The following is a 12302-nucleotide window of genomic DNA, read 5'->3' as shown; positions in this document are numbered from 1 at the left end:
TTGAATATCTTTCTCGTTCTCTCTCTCTCTCTCTCGCGCTCTCTCTCTCTCTCTCTCTCTCTCTCTCTCTCTCTCTCTCTCTCTCTCTCTTGCTCGTTCGCGCGCGCTCTCTCTCTCTCTCTCTCTCTTGCTCGTTCGCTCTCTCTCTCTTCTGCCCATGTGCGCACTCCTTCTAAACATCCCACACGCTCGCTTTCTTTTTTTTCTCTCGGTCTCGACACGCTCTTTCTTTCGTCTTCCCTCGCTACCAGTCTCTCTCTCTCTCTTTCGTTTTCTCTGTCACTTTCTCAACAACCCTCTCCCTAGCCTGGTGTAATAATAATATCAGAGCAAACAAAAGCTGATCCGACTAAATTCGTTCTATTGTTGTAAAATTCACTGTAATTAAACTATAAATAATTTAATTGATTGCTGTGATTAAAAGAACCACCTGCTATAACAGTTTATAATACACCTCAATTATATATATATATATATATAGCATGCTTCATTAAAGCCACAGACAATCTAAACAAAAATAAATTCAAGATCAACATCTTATATACCCCTATAATTTCACAAGAACTGTTTAGCTAATGATAGGTATAAAGGTATCACTCTGTATTCAGTGATATATATATATATATATATATATATGTATATATCACTTTGCTTAGACGCCCAATTCATTTGTTATACTGACATATTGATTCTGGTACTATTTTGTGTACATTTTTTTAATTACAAAAATGTGTAAAAAAAATTAAATACAAGTCTTTAGTCGGTTGTTGTCAGGTCACCAGTGCAACTCTAAACAACTTTTGCCATTGTGCCAACAGCTCCATTCAAGATCACCTCATCTCCTATGAATTAAAAGAATAATAACCTGGTTAGAAGCATATATTTAAAAAGCTGGGCATTGTAAACGTTTCTTTTAAGCTTAGACAATTTTCTTTTATTTGTGAAATTGCTGGAAAATGGAGTAAATGACCTAGTTTATATCCCAAGCATATGTATTATTAACATATCATTGTTTTCATATCAGTATATGACAATGCGATCGATCCTTATACTATTTACACACACAGTAATTGAGATAACATTGATAAAGCCCAAGTGTCAAGATTTGCTAGAATTTCTGCCAACAGGTTAGAATAGGAATAAAATTTGCGTTTCATGGTAAAAACCAATGACATAGAGCTACACAGTACATGTGAGTGCTAATATCCTTTCTTCATACGCTATGTGGTGACTAGTTCCAGAGATGAATGCCACCATTCCAACCACTTCCATGGTATAATATATGACTATAAATTGGGGATTTTCTGTGTGTGTGTGTGTGTGTGTGTGTGTGTGTGTGTGTGTGTGTGTGTGTGTGTGTGTGTGTGCGTGCGTATCATCGTGCGGTTGCTGTGTTGTGTGTGCTGTGTGTGGTGTGCTGTGTGTTGTGTGTGTGTGTGTGTGTGTATTGATGTGTGTGTGTGTGTGTTGTGCATGTGGTGTGTGTGTGTGTGTGTGTGTGTGTATGTGTGTTTGTGTGTCCGGCTATACGTTTTCGCACCGCTCAACGAATCCTCTCCAAACTTGGTCGGAACATTCTACAGATCATGACACGTTGCATGGGCTATTTATTTTGTTCACAGTTTTATTTTTTTCACATTCCACGTTCAAAAATATCAAGTGGGAAATTTTTGCACCGAACGCGGGGCAACGTCACAACAGGAAAACACAATGGCAATGTAAAAAACAATGTCTAACCAAAGGCGCTCCATCTAAGATTTTCTAAGTCGCTCCATCTAATCTAACCAGAGAAATGTTATACATTGATTTTACATTGTTTCTTAAATGGAGCGCATTTCGTTATAACACAAGTCAAAGTTTCCAGACAGCAAACAAATAGTTATAACAAGTGCCCAGCTAATGCCACCAAAAAAAAGGCATCACTGACACGTCGAGATATTAAGCATCGACAAGATACCGCCCGCAAGAAAGTCGCCCGCTGTCAAGAAACTCCTGATGTTGCTTTGCAATAACAGTCAACAAGTTGCAAGGACAGTCCCTTCACCGTGTCGGCGTCTACACGGTCAGACTTCTTCAGTCACGAACAGTTCTACGTCACTGCTAGCCGCGTGGGAAGTGCCCTGCAGCTAAAGATTCTAGCTGTAGACGCCAAGGACACAACTAAACGTTCCATCATGAACAATGTGGTCTACACAGAAGTTCTGACCACCTAACGGGCATGGACTAGTTAAAGATAAATGACGTACCAGTTTTGAATATTGATGTAGCATTCCTGGCAGATACAATACATGGCAGTCCATACTCTCTTGCCACCACAGCTCCTATAGAATTAATTAAAAATATTACAAGTGAAAAACTGCATTGGTATACTGCTAAACTACGTCTAAGCATGCCCTTGCATTTTTACATTTCACCAACAACCTAAATAACAAAAAATATGAAAAGGTAAAACATCCCTAATGGCACTTGCAACTTGCATGACATGTTGTGCCATCTACTGGGTTGATTGATTCCTGGTCATTTTTATGTAGGGAAAAAGACAAAGACTAAGTCTAACAGCATTGGCTGCTTTTAGAGGATGCTCTGATCAGTGGATATTAGACTAAATTATTTCAAAGGGTAGTGCATGGGCCCATCAATTTATAGAGGACTGTGTCTCACGACATGCCTGCTTTAACCTTGTTGTTATAGAATTGACTTCATCATTTCAAGGTAGTTTATAAATAAAATTCCTTTCCCAGTTTCTGAAATCAGTTATGATCTCCATAGCACTACTTACCATGTGATATAATGCCTCCCATCTCTGTGCATAGCCCAGATATCATTGGGAAGACATGTGACCAGCCGATATCTGTTGACCGTGTAATCAACACCTCTCCTGGCTGAAATAAGAAATATAGCATATATACTATATAAATAGTTTCATCGTGATGCTCATTGTTTATAATCATTTCTGGATTAATGAAAACGTCGCTGGAATGTAGTGTACAATCTATGCTCCCACAATAAGATGTGTTAATGGATTTATAAAGTATCAAACAAATAAGAGAATTAAAAATCCTTATTGGATTTTAAATCTATACATATTTTTCTTCCTTACCTGTATAGTTTCAGCCTCCCCTAGTGTCATGGCAACCCTGCACTTGGCTCTAACAGTGCCATGACTTACTGGCATACCTAGAAATAGTATATAATGCATATAATAAAAAAGCAAGTAAAATGGACACCATGTCAGACGGGAACGAGAAAGGGCTGATTACTGGAGCTGCTTTTGTTGACCTCTCCGCAGCTTAATTACGACACAGTCAACCATCAAATTCTTACTGAAAAACTATAAAAAACAGGCGGATTTTCGTGGATCTCACTAACCGCAGCAGATGGCGTAGACAGAAAAATGGCCTTCCACAAGGAAGCGTCATGGCTTTTCTGCTTTTTAATCTATACACAAATGACCAGCCAGTACACCCAAACACCAGGAGTTTCCTGAATGCAGATGACCGCTACATTGCTTCACAGAAACAGTCCTTTGAAGAAGTCAAACAGTCCCTCGCCGATGCTCTCGCAAGTCTAACCATTTACTCCTGGGGGGGGGGCACTCGCCTCGTAACTGGGTAGTGGGGTGCCTCGGGGACCTTGAAAACTTGACCCTGTCACAAACCGCTTTGCGCCCTAAAATACACCCTGTCCCAATATACTGCACTAAAAAGTATACCTTGTTGCAATATTGGCTTGCCTATATTGGTCCAATATCGGCCTGGTGACATTGGCCCAATATTGTTTGCCAATATTGGGCCGATATTGGACCAATATCTGCCTATATTGGTCCAATATTGGCCAGGTGATATTGACCCAATATTGTTTTGCCAATATCAGACCAATATCAGCTTGCTTGCTGTGGGTATCTAAAGCCTGGCGCACATTGCCGAACATTTTCCCGAACAAATGTTTTTGTCTGGCAATGTGCGGGTGAACAATTTCTGAGCGCATATTGCCGAACATTTTGCAGCGAACAACCTCGTGGCGCCGTCTAGTAGCAGTGTTGTAAAGAGTCACGTGATCGGCGTGGCGTGATAGGCCAATTTACAAAATTTCCTAAAATTGTTTCGACATTCACAGCGCCACACTTGACCGAACATTCGACGAACATGTTCAGATTCAAACATTTCCGATCTTCAGAAACATTGTCGGAACAAATGTTTGGCGACCTTTTTCACCGCACATTGCCGAACATTTCATGGAACATTGCTACGATAATGTTTTTTGAGCAAAATGTTGGGAAATGTGCGCCGGGCTTAAATAACCCTGTGGCAATAATGATGTTCGGAAAATATACCCTGTCCAGCGGCACGTCCCCAGTACTTTTAACAATGGGTGTGCACACCCCCCACCCTGCCGGGTATTTACTACACTGCAAACCAACTATGAGCCAATCCTGGGAAAACACAAATAAGTGCCTTCCGTGAAAAGAACAGGGATGCGAAATCGCCACCTGAAAGTCATAAGGTATGAGAAATGGCTGACACATACTTATAGCCCAGTCTACCTAGGTGTTACTTTAGACTGCTCTATAACTTACAATTTGATTTGCTTTGATTTTAATTTACTTGATTTGCCAAAAATATAAATCTATATAAAAATCATGGCATCTTCATCTCTTAGAGGGGTGCTCTCGTTGACACTTACAACCTTATTTGTAGGGTTCATTTTTATAGATGTGGAACATGTCTAAAAGCAAAGAACTTGCAAAAAATTATAAACCTGAAAATAACAGCTAACATTTTTATCACTCATAAGGATTCTAGAGTCTTGTAGTGTCTGTGAGCTTTACATTTGCTCATAACCACTGCTCATAGAACATTTATGACAAAAAATTATTTTAATTTAATTATAAAAAGAATCTTAGCAACTAGAAAATTTGTAAAAAAAATTCGTGCCAGGGAAACTTTGCGTGTGTCGTTCATCACTACAAATATGACTAACTTTATTTAATAATACAGTTAATATACACAATGTCTCCTTTCAGAATGCAACAGATGAAAAAATATTGTTTTAATGATTGACTATGTAGGACTATCGATCACTACTCCTGTAACAGTCCTCTGACAATTTTACTTGCAATATGACTGATAAATAGCTAACATATATATATAAATTAATGATTGATTTACCTGTCACTTGCTGTGTATTGGAAACATCTATGGAGCAGTCGTCTTCAATCTATAACAACATTTTTATGCAAGTAATAATTACAATTAGCATTACATTAATGTAATACAATTACATTAGCATATGCTATTTAATTTACCATGGTCATTGAGTGCAAGAGACTCAGGAGTAGGCTAAATCCTATAAATCCCAGCATACGCCTTATATAATGAGTGCATTACATGATGTTTTGCTTTAAAATTAGGATCATGCATTTTGAATGTGTGAAAATACAACCATCTGGCTTCTAATCCCAAATGTAAAATTCCCACATACTGTAATAAGTTCAAAAATATTTACCGGCATCGGATAGCCAGATAGTATCTCAGGGAACTGGAGTTTGGTTAAAGCTGGTGTCAGCTTTCTTCTTCTTGTTGCTCTGAAAAATATGTCATATTTAATTAAAGTGCACTGTACTTCAGAAGAAAGCAATTTGGAAATCAAGAAAGCAACTTAAAGTATAATCTAAATTGTCTAAACGCATGGTAACTTCCCATATAAATTTTATGTATGGTGTTAATATTCACGTCTGATTCTATATAATGAAACCATTTGGATAATTACGGACTGCTATTTCCGTGACTCACAGGTCTGCCAATGAACCTCCGACCAAAAAAAATCAGGTTTCCAGCAATTAGATATAAACTTGGTACTAACCTGATGACCAGTTTGGCAGAACGAGAGATGATCAACCTTTCAATTTCACCAAAGGTGAAGTAGTATATCAGTTCTTTGTCAGGAAGGTAGCCCTGAAAGTTAAAGGGTAATATTTATGGATATTACAGAAACTAGAAGTATTCACACTTTTATCACATGCAATATTACTGTTGTACTTGTTACTAATGTATATTATACAGGCAATATAGGTTATACCTCTTGTACTAGCAGTTCACCCAGTCTAGTGAGTACTTGGCGCAGGTAGTCACTGCACTTAATGGAATTGCTTTTAGCCATTTCTCTCATGCGCACACTTTTCTTTGCTATTGGCACCAGAAATTGTAAAATTTTTCTTTAAAAAAATAAACATGAAAATATTTAACACAATATCATGGCTGAGGTACATTACTATTGCTATATTACTCTCACACAGCTAACATAAATAACAAAATCATTTTATGCAATTGGAATATAATAGAAATTTCATGTACATGGGCTGTTTCATTAGAGAAGAGACAATATTTATATAGTATTTGATTGGACATAGAAAAAGAAAACATTCCAGCAGTTGAATACCACAAACCAGTAACTGAATAACAAAGAAATAAAAGAAATTGTATTGTGTAATTGTTACTATGAAACGTTTTGTAATAGAATTGCTTGAAAGCTATGTATCTGTACACACGATGTCATTGATTGGCCAGATAACAGATTTAATGATATGGCAATATTGTGATAAATATGCTCATATGCATATATGCATATATATGTATTGTTAAAGGGACAGTAGCCTCTAGGATTTTACTGCATAACAAATCGTCTACACCCACACGTATTTGTTACCAGATACCTAATTTAATTGTTATAATTAATTACACATCAACGCTACGAAATTTGAACGGCGCCATGACACCCGCGACCGTGCTGCCACCCCGAAAAAGTTGAGTATTTGACAATTTATTTTGCACGTTACAGACCGAGGGCTAATCACAAAAGTGCAATTATATTTATACCTAAATGCTATTTAACCGAACAATATTCATTTTAGGGCAAATTTATCCATATTATATAACTGAAACTATATGTCGTTTATAAGATATTACAATAATTTTGCTTTTAAATGAATAAATTATAAACACCCTCGGTCTGTAGCCCTTGGCTGGAAAGTGGTTTTGCGCAACTTATCAGATCGTGCGCTTTGAGTGGCGCCACCGTCGTTGTAATCAAACTGTAGTCGTTAGTTTTAAAACATTTTTTAAAGATATTTCTAATGGTGAATGAACCATGAAACTTTTTATGTAGCGTAATTATAACCTAAATTAGCTGAAAATAACCCTAGAACCTAGACTAAACTCTCCCTTTAAAATTGTTACAGTGAAACATTTTTGCATTGAAATCGTTTACATAGAAAACGTGTTATAGTTCACTTGTTGGTTAACCCCAATTAGCGCTACTGAATCAAATGACTTATCTTTACAGACAATAGGTTCACGTACTTTCTGATGAAACCAACTGGAGTTTTTATCCTGTGGATGATTTCATCATTGTTCATGTAGGACTTTGTGTCTTTTAACTGGTCTGGTGACTTCGTCATAAACTAAATTAACAGACCATGCAGTAAGAAAATAATTAGAACATGAAGACATTAATTGTGCCATCTGTAGCGACCGGTGATATTTTAAACAGTAAAACTACATTTGCTACTGATAATTTAGTATGTGTTTAGTTAACCTACTATAGGGTTGGTTTTACCATACAATGTAGTTCGCAATTATATACATATGCCTTTCAAAGAAATCACGTGAAAGCTGGATTGAGTAAAAGGATATGATTAATGACGTATAAAGACTGCAGAATTATTTGTTTCAAATGAAATGAAAGTTAATGTACAGCATCTACATTGTTGGTTTACCTGTATGCTTTTAACAACTTGCACTGGATCAATTCTCCAGGGAATTGCCGATAAATCAATCTGAGAAAAAAGCGACAGACTATAATGTAAATGGAATAATATGATGCTTGATCATGAGATGAACAACCAGCAACCCATTTTGAAATACCCGTATCTTGTCTTAGTAATTCTTGAGTAATTCGTACATACACATAATATAACTAACATATTTATTTTATACTCTCAGATGTTTATATATAAATATGTATAGTATACATATAAAAGTATGCACACATCATTGCATGATAAGGCCTATATGTTAGTGTGTGTGCGCGTGCGTGCATGCGTGCGTATGCATGCTTGCACGTGTGCATGCGTTTGTGTGTGTGCGTGCGTGTATATACTTGCATCACCCTACACTATATACAACTAGAACACTATATCCCAACAACTATATACATTGGCTACAAAAAATAGTTAGCCTCATTAATTTAAGCTTATTTACAGTTGGGATTAATAGCACATCTACATAAAACTCAGATGGTTCAACATTCACATAAACACACATGCTACAGTATTTTACATCTCAATATATTATATGTACCAAACTGCTTCATGTACAAGTTTACACATCTTATAGGATAAACTTTGGCACGGTGCAATCATGCACGTAAATTATCTAGTGGTTTGCAATAATAGATATATTCGCAATTGATATAAAACCGTATAAAATGAGGCCTTCAACCGAATGTATCAAGAAACGTGAATTTTTTATATTATACGCATTTGGCAGTTAACAAACTATATGCGTACCTCTCTCATGCCTCGGTGACCATGTGTTTCAATAAATTGATTGAATAGCTGGTTTAAATCACCACTCTCACTTGATCTCAGCCAATCAACTGCCTGTTCGGGAGTCAATTCTCGAAAGAACTCTGCTTTACCACTATCAATCACAGCTAGTGCAATTTTCTTGACAGCAGCTGGAACGTCTGCACTGACCACGTCCGTGCAATTGGACAGAAGCATGGCCAGATCTGACATCACGTCTTTTGATGAGCCTGTCAATAATTGGGTATTCATAAATTGGACTACTATAATACTACATAGGCCTATAATATGCCACATTGCATTTACCCATGCAACTTTGATTTTTTTTCCAACACGTTTAACTAAATGTGGTCGGTTTCAGCAAACAGGAGATGACTGTGACATATTAACTATCTGTGGATATGTGATCTTGCCATGGCAGCCATCATAGTTAATTTAAATTCAGGTATGTTGATTCACTATTATTGAGGTATTACTAGATTTGATTTGATGTGTTTATTAAAGATAATTGACATATTTATAATATAATTAAGTTGAAATTACGAGATATGATCAGCAAACAATACGAGATGGTAAGAAGATGTTAGAAATTTCTGGAAACTGACTCGGAGTGACAATGAGTCTGTACACGGTGTACCTGGCTTTGTATTACTAAACCAAAAAATTCACATAGTCCAGGTACATATATAGAAGGTAGAACAAAGAATATAGCAATTAGGCTTACGTGCATCACTCACTTTTGTATGTTCTTGTAGTTATTTACTATTTAGGCAAAATCTTACAGTGAAAAACTATACATATGCTTTCTTTGAAAAGTGGTGTTAAAATGGGCATAACTCTGTTGGCATGTGTGCAGAGAATGTTTTACATAGAATAGCAACACAATTTTCCTTACCCTGGCCACTTAAGATTGCCTGTAATAGTCCAGAGGTGAATAACGATGTGTAGGTGACATGCATATGGTGATGCCAAGCCTTCGATGATGATTGCATTGAAATAAAATATTTCCATTTAGATATATATTCTATGCACTATCATATGACTTTAGCAGTAATACACTATAAAATGTTATCATTAAGCCAGAAGTGTACGACAGAGTTGAGCACATCTAAACGTTATCACCATGGCCTTTTAGTTTGTAGATACATATAAAGTGACACAAGTGAATAACCAGACAAATGATAACAGTATAGGCATACACAAGCAGAAATTAAGTAAAAATATGAGCATCGACAGCAAAAATGACGTCAGCATCATGTTTAGTCTCCACTGTCATCTAAGAGTACATGCAGGGCTTTATAATTAACTCGTGCAGTGAACACATTAGAATGTAATACACTTACATTCACACTGGCTGCAAGGTCTTTTGTTACTTCATTGTAGAACGTGAGCGGATCAGTGATGCTCATATCTGTCTTGATATTCTCTGCCAGTGCTTCCATGCTAGCGACATGACGTTGTACAACCAGCGCATCCTATAAATGGAAATGCAGAGATCATTGCATCAGTTGTATAAATGTGTTTTTTATTCACTCGTGATTGTATCAAGAACTAATAATACATTCATCATCATGTCATTTATAATTACTTCATTTATTACCTCTTGACTTTATGAACATGAATACATATTCCATATTCCAGCTACGTGTGTTTATAATTGTAACCATACATATATAATCAATAGCAACCATAAGCTGCTGCTTGCAAATAAGTCCTTATTAAATTGCCATACTATTACAATTAAGTAAAGGTTGTTGCTCCAACCTGCACTAAGCACTGACATTAACTGAGTGAACGAGCATACGTTTACCAATTAAACTACAACTGGTTCTCAACGACAAGTGCCTTAATTTTAATGTAAATGGGCAGTGGTTGCATGGTTGTCTACTATATTAACCTCATTGGTTTTTAAAGTCTCGTGACTTTTTGGCTAGATTGCCAACGTTTAATTAAAGAAGATTAAAGTCCAAAAAAACAAGTGTATGTATATCCAGGGATTTTTAGTAAATCACCAAACTTTCTCATCAATCGGGGAGAAAATAATGCATAGCAAAAGCCAACAATTATAAAATCATGATAATCAGCTAATTTTAAATGCACCTTCTTATTCACCGCTTCTTACAGTAGACGATGCTGTCCAATCATCAGGGGGCACCATAGTAATTGAGGGAACCAACAGCTGCTGAACAGCACTTGCCGTCAGTGCCACAGTAAAATTCAAGCCATACATTTATTCAAGGAAATATTTGGGGGTAAAACAAACAAGATAAAGACGCATATTTTCAAACAAGTACTTACGTATATACAGAACAGCTGTCCCCTAATTTTTTGATACCATGATGTTCTTGTAGTGCGGTAACGCTTGTGGATTTCATCAAGCACTTCATCTCCCAGAGAACGCATGAACAATCCCAGGTCCATTTCATCTTTTGCCTGTCTCGTGTCTTTTCCCATTGTATATTCATTAATGTAGTACATGCCCTGTAGTGTATACCAAGTGAAAACTTAAACGAATATTCTTAACATTATTATTTATGTTTTCAAACTGAATTGGTTTCTATGTAAAGCATTCAACAATGCCTGTCTAAGTTATCATGCATATTCGTTGAGACTACAGTCTAACCTACATATCAGGGTTATTTACGGGAAATGTTAAAAAACATGTCCTTTTATAGATAGGGAATGCCTGCTTTCACTGGTTTGTCATAGACATAATGGCCACAGTTCGTAAGATGTGTGTGACTAGCCTCTCCAGCTTCAAGGATCTCCTCTTAGCATTTGTATCCATTTCGGGTGTATACCATCAGTTCGGGCAATGTGACTATGTGTTCAACATGTACTCAGATGAACCCTCAGTGAAGGATAGTGAGAGAAAGAGGCGCACTAAAACTGTACCAATCGAGTCACCTCTACAAAAGAGATGCAGAGATTCTGGCCTTCAAACATGAACATGAATAAGCTTCTTCTTGAGAAGCTAATCTACTGCCATCTTCGTTCAAATGCTTCCAAAACATTAAAATATCCCACTGTACTCGGGCAAGTGGCCAAAGAAGACGAGAATTGCCAGTGCATCATGGTCCATCAAGGCTAGGAAAAAGCATTGCCGCACCTTAAATCCCCATTTGAAGAAGCTGCATGACCTCCGAATACTCATCTACGTCTTGGACTCTCTCAATGCAGGACACAAAGTGTGTGTTGTAATCTCCAGCGATACAGATGTCATTGTTGCACTGCTCTACCACATGCCTGTCTTTAACCAACACAACCTTGAGGAGCTGTAGGTGAGAGCTGGGATGGGAGATACAACTCGATAGCTGTTCCAGCGCCTGGGTAATCGGGGCTGTGCAGTACTGCCGGCTATACGCAGTCTTGCAGGGTGTGACATAACCAGCAAAGTTGGTACAAAGAAGACAGCTCTAAAGGCAGAACCTGAAAAGTTTCTGAAACACTTCGGGGAATCACTAACCCTCGCTCCAGCCATGGCTCGCAATGCCGAGCATTATTAAGTGAAGGTACTGAAAAGAGGTAGCGATGCAAAATGTTTCTCTGAATATCGAGCAGAGGTTTTCCACTTCAGCAAAAAGGGTTCTCTCCACAGCCTACCTCCGACTAGTCAGGGACTCCTGCCTCATATCAAGCGTGTATTCTACAATAGTTACACCATCAGCCATGCCTTGGAGTGCCACCTCGACCCTAAAAACGTTGAGACACTGAAGCC

General features: G+C 37.4%; 1 protein-coding gene across 1 annotated transcript in view; it reads right to left on the bottom strand.

The window, feature by feature from the left end:
* Nucleotides 1-344: 344 nt before the first annotated feature.
* The window catches only part of LOC106807999 (putative phosphoenolpyruvate synthase), an 88438-nt gene continuing 76480 nt past the window's right edge, over nt 345-12302 (bottom strand). The window contains exons 23-36 of the mRNA XM_014810538.1: nt 10883-11065; nt 9928-10059; nt 9480-9558; nt 8567-8814; nt 7775-7834; nt 7359-7459; nt 6079-6214; nt 5863-5954; nt 5506-5584; nt 5169-5217; nt 3101-3177; nt 2780-2882; nt 2247-2321; nt 345-842 (exon numbers count right to left, since the gene is read on the bottom strand). Coding sequence (XP_014666024.1) covers nt 790-842; nt 2247-2321; nt 2780-2882; nt 3101-3177; nt 5169-5217; nt 5506-5584; nt 5863-5954; nt 6079-6214; nt 7359-7459; nt 7775-7834; nt 8567-8814; nt 9480-9558; nt 9928-10059; nt 10883-11065 — 1467 coding nt within the window. The 3' untranslated portion in view covers nt 345-789. The remainder of the gene's footprint in view (nt 843-2246; nt 2322-2779; nt 2883-3100; nt 3178-5168; nt 5218-5505; nt 5585-5862; nt 5955-6078; nt 6215-7358; nt 7460-7774; nt 7835-8566; nt 8815-9479; nt 9559-9927; nt 10060-10882; nt 11066-12302) is intronic.

Source organism: Priapulus caudatus, unplaced genomic scaffold, assembly GCF_000485595.1.
Source record: "Priapulus caudatus unplaced genomic scaffold, Priapulus_caudatus-5.0.1 Scaffold247, whole genome shotgun sequence".
NCBI classification, from domain to species: domain Eukaryota; kingdom Metazoa; phylum Priapulida; class Priapulimorpha; order Priapulimorphida; family Priapulidae; genus Priapulus; species Priapulus caudatus.
Note: the sequence above shows the minus strand (reverse complement) of the source record. Positions and strands in the feature narration are given on the sequence as shown.